The sequence below is a fragment of the Zootoca vivipara genome, chromosome 5, assembly GCF_963506605.1.
Source record: "Zootoca vivipara chromosome 5, rZooViv1.1, whole genome shotgun sequence".
Lineage (NCBI taxonomy): Eukaryota > Metazoa > Chordata > Lepidosauria > Squamata > Lacertidae > Zootoca > Zootoca vivipara.
This window is the reverse complement of record NC_083280.1, coordinates 27,693,268-27,718,689: the sequence shown is the minus strand read 5'-3', so window position 1 is coordinate 27,718,689 and position 25,422 is coordinate 27,693,268. Positions and strand designations below refer to the sequence as shown.

Sequence of the window (25,422 nt, the reverse complement as noted above, 5' to 3'; positions counted from 1 at the left end):
GATCATACAACATGGCAACCAACGTGTTTTCCATCTTGAATGCAGGCCAGAAAACAGATTAGAATAGATCTAAATGCTTGGTATCCTCCACAAGTTACTAAAGGAGCTCTCTCTCTCTCATCCAAGTCAAATCAGTGCTGGGCAATCCAATGAAAGGTCTCAAAAACAAAAGGCGAACATTAGAGAATGTGTGGGGGAATGCTCCCTATTGTCCAGTAATTACTCTGCGAGTACAATTGTGCACATTAAGGTAGAATTAAGAAACGGATACTTTAAAAAGCCAAGGAGAAAGATGGTACCACATACAACAAATCTCTCTTCTCTTGTCAGGCTGACACTGAAAACGACAAGCTCCTTTACTGTGTGACTGGTAACTGAATATCACATAATTTATCTAGCATAGATCACCTTTCTCAGCAATGCTGACAAGAGAAAGGAAGAAACAGACATTATACTACAAATGATTGAGTGCTTTGGAACCCTAGATAAAATAGAAATACTCTCTTTCTTTGGTGGGAGCAAAAGAAGTCTATTTGGATAAAGATCAGAATTAACAATGGGGGTGTGGCTTCACTGTAGGAAATTTTTTAATGAATTTTATTTTATTTTATAAGCTTAAAAATACACAAAGGAAAAAAACACCCAAAACACAAATCTGAAAATGAATACAATACAAACATACAAAAAAAAGAGTATAGAAAACCAAAACCACAACAATAAGAAAGGGGGGGGGAGGGAAAAAAGCAAAGGACTCTAATTATCTATCATATGTTCTTACATTGTTGACTTCCTCCAGTACTTCCCAACTGCGTTACAATGTATATCATCTTTAGTACTTTCTACATCTTGTTTTCAATCGTATTTATAGGTTATATAAACATATCCTTTTCTACTTAACTTCACTGTCAAATAATATCTCTTATTACTTCCTTAACATACCAATCAATTTTACCTTGATTCACTGTAGGATTCTTAGAATGCAAGCTACGTTTACATTTCTTTCATTCTAAAATCAAAGGGGTAGCTTTGTTAATATGAAATTAAGTAAGAGAAATTCATCACAAAGCCAATAGCAGATATTGCTGGCATAGGCAATATCTTGGCTTATTTTTAATTGCGTTCATATTCATAATGTAGTTTTAGAATCAATGGTGTAGTTTTATGATTCTAGATACATTGTGTGATATTTACAGCACAATCCTACATGTCTATTCAGATGCAAGTCCCACTAATTTCAATAGTAAGGTAAAGGAAAAAGGGACCTCTGACCCATTAGGTCCATTCGTGACCGACTCTGGGGTTGCAGCGCTCATCTCACGTAATTGGCCGAGGGAACCGGTGTACAGCTTCCAGGTCATGTGGCCAGCATGACAAAGCCACTTCTGGCAAACCAGAGCAGCACATGGAAACGCTGTTTACCTTCCCGCTGTAGCGGTACCTATTTATCTACTTGCACTTTGATGTTCTTTCGAACTGCTAGGAGCTGGGACCGAGCAACGGGAGCTCACCCCGTCGCAGGGATTCAAACCGCCAACCTTCTTATCAGCAAGCCCTAGGCTCTGTGGTTTAACCCACAGTGCCGCCAGGGTCCCTAATTTCAATGGTACTTACTCCCAAATTAACGCATACAGAATTGCAGTGCTAGCTACCCATCTCAGAGCCTTTGAGCTTTACCGTTTTACTTACTTGGTTTTTATATAATGTTTCTTTCAGGCTGGTCAGAGCATGAATCCGAACATCTACATTCTCGTGCTGAATAGCCTTCATGGAGAGCTGTAGCGCTGTCTGCAAGTCTGTGCTCCTGGAAGTCTCCTAAGGCAAAATACATCGGAGTATGCGTTTCAATGAACAAACCCATTGTTAAATGTACCAACACACAGTGGGGGGGTTACACAACATTAGTCATACTAAAGTCCATTTATTTCAATGAGTCTACTCCAACTTAGTTGAGTATAACCCCCAGTTGGTTTTGGTGGGAAAAGGGAAGTGGTCTGTGCCATATTATATTGTTCATAACGTTTATGCTTGTCTATCACTAGGACAAACAGCATGAGGGAATCTTACAGATCAATTTTCAGGAATATTTCTCCCACTAGCAGTGTTTGCACACCATGGTAATTAATAGTTCATGGTTTAATATGAGCATCATGGTTGCTCCTCCCACTTTACTTCTCCCCCAGTGTAAGCAATAAATCCCGATCCCTGATTTATGGGATTATGGTTTGTTTTGCTTCTAACAAATCATAATTAGTAATCCAACAGCAAACCCTGTCTTCACCTTGTAGTTTGGAATGAAACAAACCACCATTCCTGGTTCGGACAAAACGCTAAGGCAGGGCTCATGGTTACCATTTACATTAGAGGAGAAGTGAAGCGAGAATTATCTATATGTTCACAGTAAACCATTGGTTTAACACAGCATGCTAATTGAGCCACATTTACACAAACACTGGAATGCTGTAACCCTTTGGACATCATTGATATTCAACACCCCACTTCCAACTTCAAATGAACATTCTGTTTTTAAATATCAAAATATAATGAAATCTATACCTTCCTATATTCCTGAAGAACGACTTGAATATCTTTTAGTTCAGGATGGTCAGGTAGAAAATATATTTCATGTAGAAAATCTTGTACTGCATTCCTAATGAATAAAACAAGATCTCTTACAAAACACTCATGCACTTTTTTAAAAAACAACAACAACCCGCAGTACAATGAAATAATAATAATTTAAAAACAAACTAAAAGGGAGCTACTGTATTTATATAAACTTCAAGACTTGCCATTGTTCCAACCCATATTTGTTCAGTGATTTGGCTAGAATCAGCAAAACTGAATAACTATTACAGTTGAGAAAAATCTATAGATATTTTATTTTTGTATTCAGATATAGATTTAGACAGGGCATTTTTCTGTGGGAACTCACAGGAACTCCTTTCTGACACCTCTCAGGTGGGCACCATTGTCATTCTAAGAGAACAGGGGAGGTGTTCATGGTGAGCACCTCTTTTTTCTAGAAAAATAGCACTGGATTCAGATATATAAAAGCTGGGTCAGAAGTTTTGACAAGAGAACCACTTTGTACCCCTACTCTCCAATTCTCTGCTGTTTGCTGCTGACAAGGGGTAGGGGAGGGAGGAAAGTTAAAATAAAAAGAAGCGGCAGACAGTGTGGGCTTCCCATGTACCTGAATGAAATTTTGTATTGCCCCCTCCCCCAGTATCTGTGAAAGGACCCCTTTCCAATTCACCTCCTGTGAAAGGGACTTTGTAACCGTGTTTCTTGGGGGGGGGGACTTCAAGACTCTGCATAGTTCTGGCCCTTCCACACACCTATCAGAATAATTAATAACGAACAGCATATTTGTAGAATAAATTATGCAAAACAAATAATGCAAAGTTTCTCCTTTATGGAGGTCATAAAATTTTAATTACCTTACTACAGATTTTTATTTTTTTTTAACACCAGACTATACACAATTTTGGCTGCAGCTCTTCTCTAAACTGACTGTCGGTACGATACCACCAAAATCATTATTCAAATGTTTTATGTTAGAATACCTGTTCTCAACGATAAGAAAATGGAAGACAGCTGCTGTTTCTTTTGGCTGAATATGTATGAGGGGCAGCAGAGCTACTATCACGTGACTGAGAAGGGAGCCAAGGTTACTTTGATCCAAGCAGCGAACAAAGCAGTCCCAAGCCCTAAACAAAGAGGATTAAAAAAAATTAATCTCAGCATCATAACATACAGAGTATGGCTATATATTTCTCAGTACAGAGACATAAAAATAAAAAATCAATCATGAGGTGTCTGCACCATAATTATTTGCAGTTACTCACACAGGGATTCACCATAAGTCACAATAAAGCCCTTAGACCAGTGATGGCCAAACTTGGCCCTCCAGCTGTTTTGGGACCACAATTCCCATCATCCCTGAACACTGGTTCTGTTGGCTGGGGTTGATAGGAGTTGTAGTCTCAAAACAGCTGGAGGGCCAAGTTTGGCCATCACTGCCTTAGGCTGTAGTCATAAATCAGTACACAGTGTTCTTACCTGCAGCACAACTCGGGGAAATCATCCTTGTATCTCAGCCCTGTCCTGAGTGTTGTCATCATCTTCACTCTTACTGCACTTATATGTTTAGGGCCCATAAGCTTCATTAAAGCCATCAAGCTATTTAAGGCCTCCAATTGAGAAGAAGAAAAAAGAAGAATTCTTTTTAACAACCAAGCTGCATGATAAAAGTATGTAACCAGGGGTCCCCAGACTTACCCGGCTTTGGGCCGGTGCCCGCCGCGGCGATCATGCGGTGGGCCGGAGGGCGGGGGAGTGTGCGCCCGTGTGCATGTGCACACACACTTACTGGCGCGGTGGCGCGCTTCCAGGTCGGGAAAATTGCCGAAAATCGTTTGTGCGCATGCGTATAGGCCTACCCGGAAGTGCACCAGAAATGACCTCTTCTGGGTCGGAAGAGGCCCATACGCATGCACACAAACGATTTTTGGCGCTTTTTTCCGATCTGGAAGTGTGCCATCGCGCTGCGCGCTGTAAGAGCGGGCGGCGGCAGCGGGGGTCATCGCGGGCCGGATTGGGAGGCCACTTGGGCCGCATCTGGCCCGCGGGCCGTAGTTTGGGGACTCCTGGTATGTAACTGTTCACCACCCTTTATTCTCTTTTGCATTTGGACTTCTATCTTTTTCCACCAGGCTCCAAAGAAATTTAGCACTGTCCCAGTTTCTTCCTTAATCCCAGAATTATACCTGTGTCAAATGAAACTCCACATAGGGGTTCTACCGCCCAGACAGAGTTCACTCACCATTTTCTTATCTTCAATTCCTATGCTGGAGCTTAACAACTGCATGTTGAAGAAGGCCAAGATGCCCAGCAATTTTGGTTGCAGGTAATCAGCCTAGTCATAAAAATAATACTCTGAAAATATTCCACTTTAAAACACATTACTAAGAGAACCCCACAGCACACCCGCTCTTTAAATATATAGTTGATGTGCAAAATAATGTATGGTAAAATACTACCTTTGCACAACCACTCTGGAAAATTAGAACTTCCCAGGGTCCAATGAATTGCTGATCTTTCTTAATCAAGGAGTTCATGCTTTCAAATATAACCTGGTTGGTTCAGTGCAGTTCTGCATTTAAACAAAGCTAATCTGCTTGGGATGTTATGTCCGTAACAAATTACTTCCCACTAGTAACTTCCATAGCAAAAAAACTCAGAACCAGCTGCTTGTTCAATTTGCTGATTTTGTTCATGATATTGGGCTCTTCTGAAAGATCCACTCATTTCCTTCTTGTGGGCTTACCAAAGGTATCTGGCTGGTCACTATGCAAACAGAACGCTGTACTAGATGGATCTTTGGTCTTATCCCACAAGGCTCCCTTTTAATGTTCTGAAAACTCTTCCTGAAATGCAAAAAAACCCCTCTCCCTCTCTTCTGTATACTTAATGGCATACCATAATACAAGAACAAAAGCCATCCTTTCCTTCTAAAGCGATACAAAGAAAACGGTGATGGCACTGCTACTTGCCATTCGCTCGGGACAGGTGATGTCCTTTGGTCCTTGATATGGGTCATCGTTGGAGGCAAATGAAGCCAGAATCGACAAACCATTGAAGACCTGCTGGTAGTGCTCTCCTATACGTAGCAATAATTCATTATGCAATCCCTGGTAGTCCTGTCTCAGCAAACTTCCAAGTTCGATTTCGGTTTCATTCTATGGAACACAAATGAAAAAACAAACAAAGAAATAAAGAACAGACCAGACATATGCACAACAATAAGAGATAATAATGCAGAAATGCAAACCCCTAGCCAAGGATTTTAGTGAACAACTGCTATCAACACACATCAAGAAAAGATCTTGGTGCACAAGTTGGTTTTGGTTATGGACAGTGCCATGCAAAGCTGGTAATAGGCCCAGGCCAGTTGGAAAATGTAGGCCTCATTTCAAAAATCTTTACCAAAGGGCCCCTTTGCCTTTACCAGGGAGATTCAGAGTAGGCACCCTCAATATCGTAGGCCCATGCCAATTAGCCCACTTGCTCTGCCCTGATCTAGACTGGTTATGGATCTAGAAACAGTAGAAACTGTTGACTGAGAATTTTTCTTGACCAGATTAATTTTAGGCATATATTTTTGGTTTCTTGGCTTGTTTGAACCCAGAATATTTTAGGCCTACCGAAAATATTCATTATGCTAGTAACATGCTTGCACTGAGTTCTTATCTTGAGAATACAAGTCACTTATTTGTGTGCTTCAATATAATCCCCAACCTTATTATTCTTATTTTCCCCAAGTTTCATAGACCAAGTGCAAAACAAAACTACCTTGAGATAGTGGAGTGCTCGCTCGAGCTCATCTTTACTACAGAAGCAGACTAGATGAGAGAAGATGTACTTGAAGTTGTTGATGAGGATCTCTCTGCGGTTTACATTTAGCTGTTTCGCTATCGTTCGAATAAGTACAGAGGCTGCAGGGCTGGCCTTGGCAGCAAGGTCTGGCAGAAGAACTTGGAGAGTCCGCTGGCAAAATAGAGACACAGCCAAAATGAGCTTTGACACCTCATTTCCTTCCCCTTGTCCACGTGAAGATGCACATTGGTTTGTGGTTAAAAATGATAAGCTCCAAACTTACTGGCCTGAAAGGGCACACGCAGAAAGGCAGACAAATAACTTTTCAACGATGGGGAAAACCTCAAACAACCAACACTGGGAAATCCCTACAGTTAATAAGTTTCATGGGTTTATTTAGCAAAGAATCGGCATCTTTCACAAAACACAACAGGCTCCAAGCTAAAATAACCCTTCCTATAAAAATGTGGAAGAAGGCAAAATATATGGCAGAGGAAAAGGCCTGTGGGGAAAAAGGAGCCCTTTTCTCGGCTCCCCTTTCACTTGGGGAAATAAATTACCTCACAGTTGTTGCTGGGGTGATAAAATGGGTGTGTGGGTAGAAGAAGCACATATAGCACCTTCAGCTCCTTGCAAGAGTAGGGTGAGCTAAAAATGTAATAAATGGGGGGGAAAGTAGGAATTTTACCAATCTGCATAATCATCTCCAGTAATACCAACGGTTTATGAAGGAAGAATTGAGAAAACTGAGATGGGAAACACAGGCAAAGACTTATTCTTACTAGACCATCATCAACTTACACTGAGAAAACGATTGAGGTCTGGAAAATCAAAAACATTGGCAATTTCAGATAACATGTCCAGGGCAGCTTCCCTTTGATGAGCAATTTCTTGTTTCTGTATTTCGGTGCTCTGGCCAGGAGTGTTAGAAATCATTGCCGACTGCCTGGAGTGCAGAGATTCCACTAAAAACTAAGCATCGAGAGATACATTTCACTGTTATTTCTCTCATACAGAAGTTAGAATTCTTACCTCAGGACAATTATGCCAGATATAAACATTCAGCTGACTAAAGAGCAAAGGTATTGGTTTTTGTTCTTTACAATCAGCCACCGCTTACAGTTCTGCTAATGAATGCTGTCCCCACCAGAAAACTCCTGCCAAACGCAAAACAATTAAGATCCAGCTCTCCTGCCAACAATGAAAATATTAGCATAGAAATGGTTTTAACAGCTTTTGACTTTAGAATCCTCTTTGTCTGTGCCCAAGACAGAACAAAATTCTCCAGGTCTCCAGCCATAACTAAGAGACAAGAGTGGGCTGCAGGGTCACACACTCCCTTTAGAACCCATGTCTCCACTCATGCTAACTGCTTTCATTTTATACCATCATTAAGTTTGTATCTACACCAACCAAGGGACCTCCATTAACCAAGGTTTGCAAGCCATGGTTAACACAAATCATGGTTAGGGTTGGAGTATGTGTAACTCTTAACTACAATTCTTCCCCACAGTGGGCAAGAGGAATATGTGTACATTAGGGGAGAAGTTGGGGGCACATGATCTTGTAGCCCTCTATGGTACGATAAGCAATCAAAAGGTTAATGCAATGTATTCGTCCTATATTATTCGGGCTTCTTACCTGACAGATTGGTTTCTTGTATTGACTGAAAAAGGCTTGCAGCTTTATAGACTTGGTGGCAGCCAAAGCTCTGATTTCTGTATATGCTGCTCCAGCCACAGAGGCCGATTTGGACAACAAGCAATGCAACAAGTGCAAGAGTGCAAAGGGCACCAAGCTCCCTTTCGTTGCCCTTACAAAGTAAAAGGGGAAAAAGACAGACATTGCTTGAAAGTAACACCAATGCACTAGATAATTGCCAAAACAGAATATGGATAACATGCCAAAACAGAATACGGAAATTCTCATTTTGTTTTACTGTACAGAGATGCTATCAAGTTCTTAAAATACTGAATATTATTCTCCATTGTCTTTAAACCACATACTGAAGCCTTCAGCAAGCAGTTCAAGTAAAGACATTTATCACATATTTGAATTGATTCTATATATGTGCTGGTTTATTTTTATTTTTTAAAAAAACTAAAATCCTTTTTATATGTGCATAAGTTTTCGCTGTCATTACAGTATATACAAAATTGTTCTGTAAATTGTTACGGGATGCCTCATGGAAAGTGATTCATAAAGAAAGTAATTGATAAGAATATTCCGTAAGTCAGTCTCCTGAAACCAGAATACTTAAGAGAAGTTAGAAAGGAATACACTAAAATGTACCTTCCAATATCACCCGTTGTGAGAATCAATGTATCCTTCAGCTCACTATTTTTTGATATTTTAGCATTTGTGTAGGCTTCTTTCATTCTCGAAACGAAGAGCTGAAACAGCAAATTTGAAATGATATGCATTCATTATTGTGATTACATATCAAGGTTGCTCTCTCTTTCAGGCTTCAAGATACTTAAGGAATTCACCTCTTTAATGAACTCTTCCTCTGAGTCTGAAGAATCCAGTATGTATTTGATGCAGCCACTAAAGGCCATTCTTACATCTTTGTCAGGATCTTCCATTAGCTTTAAGAAAGCCCCAACAATAGCTTTTACATTTAATTCATCTTTTTTGAAGTCCAGGTGTTTACAAAGGAGAGGAATGTTCTCTATTAATACTAGAAGAGCAAGTAACAGAAACAACACATTCAACAATTTTCATTTATCGTAAGGCGAAAGTTAACACGACACGGTGCAGTACCGTATTTTATACATGTTAAAATTGGTTTTGTTTATATATAAAAAATCAAGCATGTATAATTTGGGTTACCCCAAATTACAATCATGTTAACAAAAGATAAAAAACATTTAAGACAGACTATGAGGTCCACTCACAAATATTTTCACCACATGTTATTAAGTACTTTTTGAAAAAGCAACAACATTCTAGTTTAGATTTCAAAATCTGGGTAACACATACAGATTAGACAGAATATATTGCCTCTCCTCTTACATTTTAGCACAGGAGACCACAGGCCACATTGATGACCAAGCCCTGTCCTTCTGGCAGGACAAGGAAGTTGCCTTCCTTATTTCCTGGTTGAATAACTTGAAATGAAATGGATTCGCCTTACATTGAGGCATGGGGAAGGACAGTAGAGACCCAGGCAGTTGCATGTTATTTGCTCTCCCATTTCTCAATGGAAGGGTGCCAGGGAAGAACAACCTCTCATTTCCCAAGAGCAGCAGCACCTGCTACACTGAAAAGCAGCACACTGACTCTTGTACTGTGGAGGGGTCAGCAATGATACCCTGTTGCAGAAGTCACTGGGATGCTCTCTCATTTCCCAAAGAAAGAGGTACAGTATCCTTCTCACCAGCCATGCTTCACACCTTGCAGGTGTGCCTCCCTATCAACTCTTTGATCCAGAAGAATGGACATAAAGCTCTTGCAAGCAAGGAACTCCGCACAAACATCCACGCTTCCATACCTGTCACTGGATCAACTTTAACATCTGCTAATGGTAAACTTAGGTGCTATGACAGCTAAGTAGCCAAATCAGAATTATTGAGGGTGCTCAGTCTACTCAGGTGCCACAAAAATTTTGAGGGTCTTTTGTGGGCAGGAGTGGGAAAGAGGGCAACTGAAAACCACAAAGAGAGATGGAATGGAGAATCCCGAAAAAAGGCACGGCTGGCTAGCACATAGAATAAGAGCACTTCACATTATTATGTTGTGTTTACCAAGTAAAATAACACTGCAGAAACAACATGCAAAAAAGAGACAGTAAAATAAAATAGTGTATGTTTAAAGAACTTACCAAGCTTTACTGAACTGGCTACATTGCTTTCAAGGAGGTTTAAAAATGGCTTAAAGACATCTGCTCTTACAGCACACATTTGCTCGGAAGAAGTCACGATAACTTTACTACAGAGGATGTCACAACTTTGGGGCTCGACGGCAGGTTTAGTTGTGGAAGGTCTTATAATGAAGTTGCCGGAAAGACAGCAAGCCAGTTTTCCAATGATACTGGCATAAGCTTTTTGGACTAATAGAGATTCATCCTCTATGTGGTCTCTGAAATAAAAAGAAGTGTCCAGTGCCTTCTCTACATATACCATTATTCTTACAACAGTAAATGCTGCTGGGTGTACCACTTTCAAAAGAAACCTAAGAGTGGTATTCAATTAAATCCTTCTGTTAAGACAAGGATTTCTTCTTGTACAATAAAACATGCCCCCTCTCTCACCCCTCTCCTGAAGGTTGTGGAAAATCCCATAAATATTTAGGGCAGCATATGGTAAGGGGTAAGAAGGGAAGTTCTGTTGCACAGCCAAAATTCCTTGCATTAATGGCGCTGCATCCAGACACCCTAGCAAGTCCAGAAAAGGGAAACAAGCCACCCATGTGATGGAACACACTTCCTATATATGTGCGACAGAAGAAGTGGCATGGCTTGTCATACATTTCCATCCTCTCTACCATAACCCACCTCAGCTGCACCTCTCGTATTTGACAAGGTCTTTGTACGATCCATTAGCTGGCAGATCATTCTTCCCTTCCCCAACTTGATTTGGAATTAAAACCACTACTTACAAGAAAGATCCAAGCAAAGTGGTGGAGGATTTTACATCTGACTGCTGTAACAGGAAAGGAAACCCTTTAACACAGTTAGCTCTGATAATTTCATGCGGACTCTGCAGGGTACGCTGATATAAAGAATCCCTCCACTTCAGATGTAATAATCTTCGTGGAATCAGAGAAAGAAGAAACATGCAATTCGACTGAATCTCAGGTGCTAAAAGGGAAAAAAAAATACAAAAGCACTAGAAGGACAACAATCTAGCCTTTTTTTAAATTGGCAGCCACATATTTTATTTTAAAAAATTATAAACCACTAGGTAAAAACAAAAATCAATCTCCAAGTCTAATTATATACAAAAGATGACTAAAATACACAAGCCAACTGTGTACCATAAATAAATATATAGATCAATAAAGCATTGAAAACAAATTTACATTTCATAAACACCCCTAATGGTCAAACTGCTGCAAGTTCAGAAGCACAAAGGTATATTATTTCATACCGAGAGGACTGCAGTCATTAAGGCCAATATTTTAAAAGCAAAAGCTAAATAAATGGTTGCACACATTATACCCTTGATTTTCCACAAATAGTATATGGACTTTTAAGCATTCAAACTAGAAAGTATCTTTTCAATGGAGAACAGCAGTTATCCAAGTGCAAGTGGCCAGTTATTTACACTGACAATATCGTATTTGTGTTAATGCAGTATGTTGGCCATGGGGCTCTCTGTGTACTTGGCACAGAGGCCTCAGTTGTGGGGAAAGTAGTGTGGTTAGAAAACTGACTGGAACTAGGAGACTTGAACATACTTCACCAGTCTTAACACAAAGCACCAGCTCCCAGTCCATTTTCAGGCACGAGTCAAAGTACTGGTTCAAACCTTTAAACACTCTGAACAGCCTTATTTCCATGCATAATTCAGTCTCAGAATTCATCTCATCCCTCAATACGTTGATCTTTCGAGGTAAGTCAGCTGATGACCCAAGACAGGGCCTTTTCGCCTATGGCACCCTGACTCTGGAATGCTCTCCTGAGAGACTTGCCTGGCACTGACATTACATATCTTTTCAGTGCCAGATGACGCGCCCTTTCTATTTGCCCGGGCCTTTTAGACATTTTAGTGTTGGCTGTGTTTTAACTTAAATGTCGCTGGCATATTTTGTAAACTGTTCTTTTTTATTAATATTTTGTTGTTCCATCGCCACTGTTGTTTTTCTTTGCTGATAGCCACTTCTAGAAACCTTGGGGGGAATGATAGGGTGGAAACATAAATATATTTTGAAGCAAAATTTGGGTTTTTTTACTTACAAAAATGGCTTGAAGTATGTTTACTCAATACCAGAAGATCTGCATTAAGTGCAGGCAACTTGACTGGAGGGTCACTGGAGTAGCTGGAAATCCAAGGCAGACATAGCATTCCAAGTAAATTTTCAATAATCTCATCGCTAACCTGGATTTTTACTTTTAGGGGAGGGAAAAAACAAACACAAATTCAGGTGGCTTATGAAACTGATCTACATTGCTGATAAAATGATGGCATCATGTCATTGTTAAGGTAGAGGTAAAGGTACAGGACCCCTAGACGGTTAAGTCCAGTCAAAGGTTGTGACGCTCATCTCATTTTTCAGGCCGAGGGAGCCAGTGTTTGTCCACAGACGGCTTTCCAGGTAACGTGGCCAGCATGACTAAATCACTTCTGGTGCAACAAGACACTGTGATGGAAAGCAGAGCACACGGAAACACCATTTACCTTCCCGCTGCAGCGGTACCTATTTATCTACTTGCACTGGTGTGCTTTCGAACTGCTAGGTTGACAAGAAAGAGGCAGAGCAAAGGGGATTTGAACTGCTGACCTTCCGACTGGCAAGCCCAAGAGGATCAGTGGTTTACACCACAGTGCCAGACCACATAGTTGCCATGCCTCAAGTCTCAAATTTAATCCCTGGCACATTAAGATGAAAGCATCCTAGTTACGCTGTGAAGACCTCTGACTAAAGACCTTAGAAACCAGCTGTCTGTCAGAGCAGACAGATCAGGGCTAAATAGACCAATGGCCCAAATCAGAATAAAAGTATCTGTACTGGAACTGAATTGATTTTATGTGTGTGGCGGTGGAGTTTTCAATTGTGTGTGTGAATACACACACACACACGTTTTTATGCAATTGTTCTATATATGTTTCTATATGTTTCAGGATGCCTCATGGGAAGTGTTTCATGAATGAAATAAGTAAGTAATAATAATAAAAATAAAAATGGGGGGGGTCCACAGCTGCTTATATTTACATTGTCCAGTGAGATACAAATTAGTTACTAAGCAGTAAATACCATCATCATTTAGTAAATTCAGAGACTTTATATACTTTTGTTCAAAAGATTATAAACCATTAATTTAATACTGGTATCAGTATTAACCATTTAGTGTTCTCAACAAAATTATTCTGTCTTATTGCTTCTGTTCCCTGAACCATTACAATTTAATATAGCAATTCTATTTGGCAGTTGCAGCAAATTCTCAACATTTCCCTATCCATTCTTTACTTCTTTGATTATATTGTCAATTTAATTATGACAACACAATCAATCCATCAATCAATCGTGTTATTTGTATGCCGCCTTTCTGGAGTTAAAACTATGCTCAAGGCTGCTTACAACATATAAAAATTTACATAGCTACAAACATAGCAAAGATAGTCATAAACAATAAACAAAGCATTAAAAAGTATACAACCAAATTGAACAATGTTCTATGAGAACTACTGTAATTGCACCATTTATCCTTTATTAGGCACTAGCTAAATAACAGCATTTTTTTCAGAAGAGTATCATTTGTTAACAACTGTTATGTTAAATGGCATCTTACCTTGCATATAAAGTAAAGCATCAATTATTTTCACGACTCTTTGAATCACTGGTTCTAGGTCAACTATCCGTGAAGCAGGATCTAAAAGCTTCCAACAAGCTTTAAGTGCTCTCATGATAAATTCTGATGATATCCAGGTTAACTGGACATGCTCCCCTGATTCTGAAGGCCAAACAGTACTATTATGTTTATGGTTGTGTAAACCAACTTGATGGTGTATGCTGTTAAAGAAAAGAAGTTAGCTGATTACTGAAATGGCTTAATCATATGACATGTTTGATTTCAGTCAAATGCTGTTCTCACAACTCAAGAATGTTGTCTGATCACTTCTCAGATCTGCAAAGAATCCTTACACAACACAATCCATTTTACAGCTCTGTCACATGTCCAAATATTCAAAGCCCTCTCCCGCACAAAAGATATAAATTTAAGCTACATGGAAAAGCATGTTTTAAAAATACCTTTTCGCCAACTCAAAGGCTGACCTACCAATGAGCAGGGTGAGTTTTTGTACACAGTGTCTTTGTAAACTTTGTGGTTTATAAACTTGTAGTTTACAAAGACTGGTAATTTTACCTGCTGAAATTTTGTGTAGAATGCACTGTGCACAGGACACCTAGTTGAATTATTAAAGCAATTCCCTCTATGTTTTGTAGAAATTCCACCGGAAGAAGGTCTTGTTCCAAAAGCAAGAGGAGAGATTCCACTTTCTTGATTATAGCGCTCCATAGTGTGCTCTTCATTTTCATATTCACAGGACTGGGGCTGCAAACCAATCAATTTTAGAACAATGTAAATAATGTTTTATTTATAAAATAAGAATGTTTTAGAATCAAAGAATTTGTAGAGTTGGAAGGGTCCTCAAAGGTCATTTAGTCCAATCTCCTGCAATGCAGAAATATCTTGCCGAATGTGGGGCTTGAACCCATAACCCTAAGATTGGGAGTCCCGTGCTCTACTGACTGAGCTATCCCTTTTAAAAGAAATTTGTATGGTCCTATACAGTGCTTTTTTCTGGGGGGACGCAGACCCCTAAACATTTTGTGAATCGAAGTTTGGCCTCATTGAGGGGCAGTATTTCAATAGTAGGAAAATGAGAGCACCCCTAATCATTTTTTTAGAAAAAAAAGCACTGGTGCTATACAAACTGACAGATGTATCCAATGTTAGTCCTATTCAGAATAGACCCACTTAAATTAATGAACCTGTTTGTAACATCCGTTAATTTAAAATGGTTGTGTCCAAGAAAATTGGCTCATTAGTGCAAGAAATTCTGCTTGCACAACAGAACTCCTTTTCCCTCTCCTCTCCCTATACGCCTCCACCCCCCCCCCCCGCAAAATCTGCTCCGCAGTGGTGGGAGGAACGCCCAGAACAGATTTGGAAGCACCTAGGGATGCATTGTGCAAACGGAACTTATTGCACTAATGAGATAATTTCATTGTATACAACCCAATAGATCTTCTCTGAGTAGGTCTAACATTGAATACAACCCTGAATGTGGAAAAACATTAGGAGAAAATAGCTAAATTGAACCAGATATTTACTCCTTACCATATGACACATGATAATTAAAAATATATACTGACATACATCATAGGAATTTGAGGGGAAAGCAATTTTCAACCGATTGTGGGTTGGTCAAAAAAGGTGTGGCGGATAAGCTAACTTATTATAGAAGTTTGTCTAATACTCAATAGAAAAAAAAGTTGGTTGAAAATTGGTTTCCATTTGTGATATTTTGCAACAGCAACATCAGGATAATATTCAACCTTTTTTTCTTTTGCTCCATTATAAAAACTGTTTGGTTTCCTCCCTTTTTTAAGTTTATTGTTTCACTCTGTGTAAATTCATATGCCCTTGTGTGATTATCACATACTTTTCATTTTGACAGCCTGAAGAATAACTGTGTTTGTATATATATATATATATATATATATATATATATATATATATATATATATATATCCACTTAATTTCCTTAGAAATTGATGTATATCTTAATGTTCAAAACGCAGGGAAATATGACATTATAATACATCAGATTAAGCTGCTAAATTATGCTGCCGCACTGAAGCATTATACAATTTTGGCAAGTAAGGCTGCTGCATTTGTGCTTTCCCCCAAACCATCCGTGTTTTATTCTAGTCACTTCAAATGCAGTATCCCAGCCTATGTGGATGGGGGGAAATGCAGGAACAATCCGCTGTATAGGATAATTGAAAGCACAGATAAGGCAGAAGTGAAGACAAGGCTTTCAAGACCACATCAATTCCATCAATTGCTTATTGCATTATTAGCTACATTTCTCTAGAAATTACTAAGTGAACCATCATACTCTGGTGGAGCTGCTGACTTCTTAGACTGCTTTAAGGATCGACTGAGACGTGGTCTTTTTTCTGGAACTTCATCGCTACTGCTGCTTCCTCCATCAGTATCAGATGTCTCTGGATTCTTGCTACACTGCAGCTCCTGAATGATCTCTTCTGCTTCTGTCATCAAGGCTGCATAAAGCGGACTCAGCAGATACTAAGGGAGATAAACACAGACACACCTCAATAGTGCTGCAGAACTTTATGAAATGGGGTAGGGTGGGGTGTGACCATAAAAATCATGCTTTCGTCGCCTACTACACATACCCAGACATTATGTACATTTGCCTTTTAAGCTGTTGGTTTTATCTTTGATAATTTTGTTGTCTGCTGTTTTAAATCCTGTTTTTATTATTGGGGTTTTAAAAATTTATTTACAGGTAGGTAGCCGTGTTGGTCTGGCGTAGTCAAATCAAAACTAAAAAATTCCTTCCAGTAGCACCTTAGAGACCAACTAAGTTTGTCATTGGTATGAGCTTTCGTGTGCATAGCTCATACCAATGACAAACTTAGTTGGTCTCTAAGGTGCTACTGGAAGGAATTTTTTAATTTAAATTTATTGTTACTACTTGTCAATTTTTTATGGAACCACAGGGACAAGTAAAAATAATATATCCAACTAAACGTATTAAATAATTACACCAAATCTGAAACCTAGATGCCACAAGGGAGAGATATCTGTAAATACGAAATAAAATCCCACCATATGGAATAAAACTGATGAGAATCTTCCTATCACTTAAGAGACCCATAACAGTAATGCAAACAACACTGAGCTGGAGGGACCAATGATTTGACTTGGCCTGAGACACCTTCCTATTTTCCTATGCTTGTGCATTCTCTGAAAATGTATTTTTCTCTTCATGTCTTAAAATCTGTGCCCTTCAACCTAAGCCACCAAGCAAATTTTTCATTGTTGTTGTTTTTTCCATACAACTCACCTCTTGCTCCACCTGGCTTCCAACTACCGCGACAAAAGATCTGCAGATGCTGTTAATACAGGTCTTTCTAACTGGAACAGCCGATTCATATCCAGCTGGCACAAACTTCATGAAATACTGCAGTATGTGGCATAGCACTCCTTTCATCTTCTCGGACTGAAGAAGCCTCAGCACATCAGCTTCAAACAACGCATGGAGCTTCTCCAGGAGTGTGTTTAGATAAAGAGGCTCAATGTTCCGATAGGAATGTGTTTCAAAAGGAAACAGGGTTCTCACCAATATTAACAAGGGTTCCTCATATAGTTCCAGCTCTTCAGCATCCATTTCAAGGAGGAACTGCAACATCCCCCCCAAAACTGAGAAGAAACTGCTGGCTAGCTCTTCTGGAGGCCCCCCTAGCTGCACCAATTCTGTTAGGAATTTCATGCTCAAAACTTTAACTTTCGGAGTACCGTACTCCAACAAGGAGTACCCTGTTGCCCAAAGAGTCACATCTTGTGGTTTAAAAAACATGTAAGAAACTATCTCAGTAAGAATCCCCATCAGAGTTATCTCCAAGCATTCTACATTGCTCATGCCCGTTAACTGTAGTTGGACATAACTTAAAGAGCCCAGGGGTACATTGGGGTTGCATGAAAATCTCTTCACAGTCACAGGCCAGCTCAATGAATCCTGCTGGAAGTGCACCGCTGCATTTCTTTCATGGAGTAAAATAAGATCTTGAAGAAGATGCAGCAATTCTCTCGTCAGTAAGTCGAATATGGCACAGTTCTTGACTTTGAAAAGGCATAGTAAGGAACAAACTACAGTACTGATGTTCTCGTGCAAAATCTGGCAGTTTGGGGCGGCAGCAATTCTCAAAAGCCTTGCTGTGATCCAGTAGCTAAATTCTAGAAAAAGAAAGAGAGAAAATATTAGGATTTTAGTCCTATGCTCACTTTGAATACAATGAAACTTAATTTTAGGGAAAACTGGTACATGAGCAGGCTGCAAGTCTTGTAGCACGTGATGCACCTTAAAGATGTTCCAATGATCAGTAAAACAGTAAAACAGGCATCCCCAAACTTCGGCCCCCCAGATGTTTTGGACTACAATTCCCATCTTCCCCAACCACTGGTCCTATTAGCTAGGGATCATAGGAATTGTAGGCCAAAACATCTGGAGGGCCGCAGTTTGGGGATGCCTGAGTAAAACAACAGTGTTGCTTTATTGGGCTTTGCATAGCTGAAGTTTCATTTCCCCCTCCTAGTTTGGTTTGGAGTTACTATACTGCTGCTGACCACTTTTGTTCTGTTGATTTTTAAACTTAATTTTATTATTTGTTTTAATACGTGTGTGTGTGTGTGTAATCCTTCTGTATACAATGGAAGCTTTTTTCAAAAAAGCCGTCTATTAATAGAAATAAAGGTAAAGGTAAAGGAACCCCTGACCATTAGGTCCAGTCGTGACCGACTCTGGGGTTGCGCGCTCATCTCGCATTATTGGCTGAGGGAGCCGGCGTATAGCTTCCAGGTCATGTGGCCAGCATGACAAAGCTGCTTCTGGCAAACCAGAGCAGCACATGGAAACGCCGTTTACCTTCCCGCTGTAGTGGTTCCTATTTATCTACTTGCATTTTGACGTGCTTTCGAACTGCTAGGTTGGCAGGAGCTGGGACCAAGCAACGGGAGCTCACCCCGTCACAGGGATCCGAACCGCTGACCTTCTGATCAGCAAGCACTAGGCTCAGTGGTTTAACCACAGCGCCACCTGGGTCCCTTAATAGAAATAAATATTAGTTAATAGGACTCTATAAAACAAAGGTGTCTCAGTCAAAGTTTTTTTGGGGGGGTGGGGTTATAAACAAGAATATTGTTATACTGTACAAACAAGTACTGTATACCAAGTTTTCTCATGTCGTTTGTATATCACAAAAATAGCATAATAAATGTGGAAAAATATCTACAACACATATTTCATTATTAGTGCTCAATGTATAAGTTCTTGGTTTATGAAATGGTTTCAATCAATCAAAATTTTATTGCATTAGCCGGTTGGCCATAGCACATAACACATAAAACATTATTAATAATAATAATAATAGCGGTAACCTACCGCTATTAAACAGAACATATAAAACACTTACAAAACATTGGATATAAAAACATGCGATATAAAACAGAATTTGGTAAAAACTAGGGTGCATCATGTGTGTTTTGTCCACTGGGGAATGTTTAGTGAAATCCGTGTCTAGAGAAAGTTAGCCAGTCGAGAGAGCTCTGAGTTTCAGGGCCTGCAAGATATAGATGGCTACTCCGCGGGTAACCCTGGGGTTAGCGTCTACCAATAGAAATTTCATACGGTCGACTTCCAAGGCAATAAGCGAAGGGATTAGTATGAGGAGCCTTGGTCTTATTGCGTCGTATATGGTTTAAACAATTAGGAAGAAGAAGAAGAAGAAGAAGAAGAAGAAGAAGAAGAAGAAGAAGAAGAAGAAGAAGAAGAAGAAGAAGAGAAGAAGAAGAAGAAGAAGAAGAAGAAGAAGAAGAAGAAGAAGAAGAAGAAGAAGAAGAAGAAGAAGAAGAAGAAGAAGAAGAAAGGGGAGGATAGAGGGGCGAGTGGGGTCGGGTCGGGTGGTTACGCTTCTGTTATTCTACTTAGTTGGGAGTGGGTTGTGTCAGCGTTATTTGTATGGGTTCTCTTACTATTCACTTGTTGTATTTCCTCGGTGATGAAAGAGGTTGGAGTTGTGGTTGGTTGTCTTGATTTCGAACACAAAAATGAAGCGTCAATCAGATATAACACAGTTCCTTTTCCGAGTCCATCTTTCAATCTAAGCATTTACCAGTGGCATATTAGACCACAGCTCTCTGCTGTGACCTTAAAGAAGCATGTCACATAACCCTGAAAGTTCTCTGATAAAATATTAAACTGCACCAAATTCAAGTCTCACAAAAATGAAATTTTCACTGTTTAAAACCTTTGATTTTTCCACACTGTCCATTTTCATCACATAATCTTTCACAAGGAAAAATAGTAACTCAAACTGAGGACACTGAAGTTAGGCTGTACACCTTACTGACAGCAGCAATCCTAGATATATATAACTCAGAAGTAAATCTCATTGGGTTCAATGGGGCTTACTCACAAGTAAGTAGTACAAGATTAAAGTCTTAATTCTTTCCCCTTTAGCTCAGCGGTAGAGCATCTGCTTTGCATGCAGAAAGTCCTGAGTTCAATCTTTGGTATATCAAGGTAGGGCTAGGAGGTAGCTCTGTCTTGTAGAGATGCTGCCAGCCAGTGTAGACAATATTGAGCTAGATGAGCTCAGTATGAGACAGCTTCCTAAGTGCTTATTTTAAGTACCTAAGGGGATATTACAATACAGTGGTGCCTCGCTAGACGAAATTAATTCGTTCCACGGGTCAATTCGTGTAACAAATTTTTCGTCTATCGAGTCCCGGTTTCCCATAGGAATGCACTGAAACTTAATCAATGCGTTCCTATGGGCTCCGGGGGACTGGCGGCGGGGAAGGCAGGCAGGCAGGCGCTTGCTCTCTTGCCTGCCTGCCTTCCCCACCACCTGTCACACGAAGATCTTCGGATCTGTGTTGTGTGACAGGCGGGGGTGGGGGGCAAGCGGAGGATCGTTCCTCTGCCTTTCCCCTGCCCCACCTGTCACACGAAGATCGGCAGGCGCTGCTTGCGGGGCTTGTCAACCCCGGCAAACAGCGCCTGCCAATCTTCGGCTCTGTCCCCTGATGCGCTACGGCTCGGGGAAGCAGGCAGGGAGACGCCCGGGGGACCGAATTGCTCCTGGGGGACGGAGCCGAATTGCGGCGCTGCAAGGGGGAGGCAAACGGCGAAAAGCCCCCACCACGCTGCAATTCGGCTCAGGGACTGGCTTGGCGGCGGCGGGAAGAAGGGGAGCAAAAGCCCCCCCCCGCAATACGGCTCCGTCCCCCGGGCGCTTCAGCTCGGGGAAGCAGGCAGGGAGATGGCAACAGCCCTGGAGCTTCCACGGGCTGTTGCCACCTGCCCGCCTGCCTTCCCCAAGCAGCGCCCGCCAATCCTCCGCTTCCCCCCCCCCATCCCGCCTATCACACAGCGGGGATCGTAGGGGCTTGATCCCCGCTGTGTGACAGGCGGGATGGGGGGAAGCGGAAGAAAGATCCTCTGCTTCCACCCCATCCCGCCTGCGCTTAGGCCTCCTCGGCAAAGGCAAGCGGGGGACACCTAGCCCACCCGCTTGCCTTCGCTGAGAAGGCGCCGTTGCCGCCTAATGCCGGCTCTGTCGGGCGGGGGGGGGAGGGAGAAGCGGACTCCGCTTTCCCCTCACCCTGCCTGACACAGCGGGGATCAGACGAAGCTGTCGGCGGCAGGGGAGAGGAACGAAATTGTTCCTCTCCCCCTGCTGCTGAGCCTGCACAGATCCCGCGGTTCGGGGAAGCACTTGCAGCTTGTCCGAACCCCGGTATTTGTCCTTTCTGTCGGTGGCAGGGGGAGAGGAAGGAAGGGAGAGAAAGGGCTGCATTCCCTTCCGTCGTTCCTCTTCCCCCCTCCTCCGCTTCTCCCCCGCTAGTTCCTCTTTGTGTTCCGCTGGTCTCTGCCAGGGCAGAAACCAACGGAACACAAAGGAGAACCAGTTGCAGCAAGGGAAGAAGGCAAAGGAAGATCAGCTGAGAGGTGCTGACAGCTGTCAGCTGGTTCCCCTTTCACTAGATGAATGCCCTGATTTTCTGATCAGAGGTTTTTATGGCAACCTCCGATCAGAAAATCCTTTCGTTAAGCGAAATTTTCGTCTAGCAGGGCATTCGTCTAGCAAGGCACCACTGTATGCAGTTACATATGCAGTAAAAATGATATTCTGCCCTGTTCTGAACTTCAAGGAAGTAAATAACAGTTCCTTGTCAATGGCCTCCGACAACTATCCCGTGACTTGCTTAAGCGAATCCATTGCCAAATTAGTATTTGAATCCAGGTCTAACTGTCAAACAAACCATAATTAACCAGTTAGTCAGTTCAAACAAAACAATAAGCTGTGGTTAAGCAGATATGGAAGTGAAAAGCTTCTGAACTCCTCCTCATGGCTGTGCTGGAGAAGAGAAGGTTCTTTGTGAGCGCACAAGCCCAAGGTTTACTGCAAATTATGGTTTAGCGTGCCATCCGAACTGGGTCAATGAAGAGAAGAAATCAGTACCTGTGGTGCATACTGTTGTAACGTAATTTACCATACTGAATTCCAAAGATTTTAAAATAAACTCACCGACACAGCTTGAATCAGTGACACTTTGTTGATGAGGTACAGTTATATTTACAAATACAAGTGGGGATGATTTCATGATATGAAGAATAAAATCAAGCAACATCATCGAGCTTGGCTGAGACTCGGTTTTCTTAACAAGTTCTAAAGCCACTGAAAAGAAAACAAGACTAGTGTTATGCCGCAGTAAACCTGTTGTTCCAAGACAAATTTAACATTTGCTGTGCTGCAACAGACAATAATGTATTCTTAAAAATGAATTTCATACTTTTCAAGGTTTTCTAAACATGGTAAACAGCATGCTGTCATAATTTCTTCAATGCTACAGTGACTTAACTTCTGCATAAAGGAGGAGAAACAGGAGCACAGGAGCCTGAAGCTCAGGTTTGCTTAATCTCATCACAACAATGGTTTGTTGCAATACCTGAATTATTTTTGTTTCTCTTTAAAACTCACATACTAAGCTGCAAGTCTATGGATCACACTCATTTATCACCAACCAAAACCTGATACAGTAATTGTAACAAATTATATTAAACAAAATTGGCTGAGTCAGTGAAAAGCTTATTTAAAATGCCCCCTCAAACTACTTTTTCACACTGGAGGAAAGTTAATCTTTCATTCCACTCCAAAAAGGTATTTCCCCACCCCACTTGAATTGCATTAGTTACCCCAACATGCATATTCTATCCGAAGACTTATTTGAGAATTGCCCACTCATCAATATTTGGGAATAGGTCAGTGGAGGTCAGATACCATGTAGGGGTTGCCCTTTTTTAGATTTTAAATACTAAAGGGGTCATGTTTTGAATATCTAAAAAAGGGCAAGCCCTGCATGATATCTGACCCCCATTGACCCATTAATTTTAGTATCTTTACTTACCAACATCTACATCCACAAGGATCCGATCAATGAACTGGCAGAGTATTTGCCTTGGCTTCTGTACCACTGTATTGTACTCCTCTGGAGTAGCCCTGGAAATAAGAATTGTTTTAAAAGTTGCACCTGTGTTTCTACTTGAATATGTTATTTTAACAATTTAAGAGTCTTTGCACAAGGCAACTATTAGAATCTTTAATATAAGACACCACACCAACTTTTCCTGAAATCTTACCGGGGAAGAACTTTCATTTCTTTTTTACCAGCAAATTATTTGTCAATTGACATCAAGTTATCCAAGATGCCTAAATCTCAATCAGACTATGAAGCATTTCAAAGGAGTACCTTCAAATTTTGTGTTTAGTCTCTACATAATAGTAAAAAGAATAATGGTCATTGATTAGATCTAAGGCTGTATATTTAACCCCACTCTACACAGAGTAAGCCCTACTGAATTCAATAGGACTTATTTCTGAGTAGACATTGAATGTGCTGTGTTAGCTAAGCTTATTCATAGTTGAGGGGTGGGGGTGTCGAATGAGAAAACAGCCATTCAGTTTGGCAGTAAAAAGTGCTAACAATTTTCCAGTAGCAAAAGCAGGGCATAACAGTATTTCTTCATGCAGGGAAAGGCCTGGTACTGTACAGATTTATTTCATGTCAGGGCACACTTTGGCTAGTTAACATCTTCTTTGAAATTTGAAAGAGGAGAATAAATGGTCTGTTTTTTAATCCAGGCATGTATTGCAAGGAGAATCTCATTGGAACTTAATTGAAAAACAGAATCATTTATACTGCAAAATGAATGGGAGTGAAGTTTTCCAATGATGGAAGTATTATATATTAGTATGGAAAAATATAGTTGTTGGGGTTTTCTTTAAAGGTGCTCAAGTCAAAGAAATAAAATAACAGGTGGAAAGAGTTCTGACAGGTGTTTAAATTATTTACTTTTACAAGTAAAGCAAATTAAGTATGAAATAACCAGAAGCTTGCTGTTCTTGACTGGTCAAACTGGGGGAACACACCAAGGGAAAGTGGGGAGGGGTTGGAGGTAATTAGCACTTAATTATTGTAATTGGAAATACAATTATCAGAGTCTACCTAGAAAGCTACTCTCATGATTCCTGGAGCTACTCTCCTGATTCCTGGAAACAAGGAAAGAATGGGAAGGATTAAAGGAATATATGGTACCGCTCTGGAATGGATAATTTACAGTAGAATAAGGCAGGAAAAACACACAGGAAAAGAAGGTAAAGAAATAATATGAAAAGGACGGAAAATATATAAAAAAACACAACTGATATAAGTGGAAATAAGTAAATGGGAAGGAGACCACACATGGGTGAGAGGAAGTCAAGAGGGGCATGTTGGAGGGAGGGAGATAATAATATATTATTGGAGATGTTTATTGATTTTTGTTGATTTATTCTTTGTAATTAAGTAAGTTTTGTTAAGTTTTGTTTGTTTAATGATGTATGAAGTAAAAGCAAAAAAAAAATGCTTTCAAGAAAGCTACTCCCCCCCCAGAGTTGACTGGAGGATCAATTGTGATCCCATGGTGGAACTAAAGAGGCTCCTACCTGTATTGCTTGCTAGCTAAAATGCATTCCAGTAATAAGCTGCATTCTCTTGTAGATGGGATCAGAGTTCCAGAATCACTAATGCGTTGAGACCCACAGGTATAATAACGTTTTGTTCAATGCTTTTTTTTCTGGAGGGATGCAGGGTACGCATACCCCTAAACATTTTGTGAATCTTTGTACTTTTGTCCATTTACTGTATTTATTTTTCCATATTTCAACTATAAAATGGTGATTTTCTTGAGTCAAAATGAGAGTACCACTAAACATTTTTTTAAGGGAAAAAAGCACTGGTTTTACTACTTGGCAAGAAAAGGAATGAGGGACAGAACAAGGCTTCATCTGTTCTATACTAGTTTTAACTGTCATGGCTCCACCCTATCTTGGGAATTGCAGTTTAGTGCTAGGTCTGTTCGAACCCTCTAATATCTCTCTACTATTACACGGTCGATCACCCTCTCCTAACCTAGCCTACCTCACAGGGTTGTTGTGTGGATAAAATGCGCAAGGCTCCCTGGGGAAGAAGTAAAAAGAGGGGCACGGGAGAAGCAAGCAAAGAAAGGGGGGGGCATTTCC

The 25,422-nt window shown here is 40.6% G+C and overlaps 1 protein-coding gene across 1 annotated transcript in view; it reads right to left on the bottom strand.

The window, feature by feature from the left end:
* ATR (ATR serine/threonine kinase) overlaps positions 1-25,422 on the bottom strand; it is a 51,583-nt gene that overhangs the window by 25,488 nt on the left and 673 nt on the right. Inside the window, exons 2-21 of the mRNA XM_035133767.2 lie at positions 23,270-23,361; positions 22,390-22,539; positions 17,145-18,034; positions 16,170-16,360; positions 14,408-14,596; positions 13,832-14,052; positions 12,278-12,430; positions 10,978-11,179; positions 10,202-10,458; positions 8,868-9,058; positions 8,671-8,771; positions 8,020-8,191; positions 7,180-7,350; positions 6,355-6,549; positions 5,556-5,741; positions 4,826-4,918; positions 4,063-4,193; positions 3,567-3,710; positions 2,554-2,647; positions 1,687-1,812 (exon numbers count right to left, since the gene is read on the bottom strand). Of these exons, the coding sequence (XP_034989658.1) occupies positions 1,687-1,812; positions 2,554-2,647; positions 3,567-3,710; positions 4,063-4,193; positions 4,826-4,918; positions 5,556-5,741; positions 6,355-6,549; positions 7,180-7,350; positions 8,020-8,191; positions 8,671-8,771; positions 8,868-9,058; positions 10,202-10,458; positions 10,978-11,179; positions 12,278-12,430; positions 13,832-14,052; positions 14,408-14,596; positions 16,170-16,360; positions 17,145-18,034; positions 22,390-22,539; positions 23,270-23,361 (3,949 nt within the window). The remainder of the gene's footprint in view (positions 1-1,686; positions 1,813-2,553; positions 2,648-3,566; positions 3,711-4,062; positions 4,194-4,825; positions 4,919-5,555; positions 5,742-6,354; positions 6,550-7,179; positions 7,351-8,019; positions 8,192-8,670; positions 8,772-8,867; positions 9,059-10,201; positions 10,459-10,977; positions 11,180-12,277; positions 12,431-13,831; positions 14,053-14,407; positions 14,597-16,169; positions 16,361-17,144; positions 18,035-22,389; positions 22,540-23,269; positions 23,362-25,422) is intronic.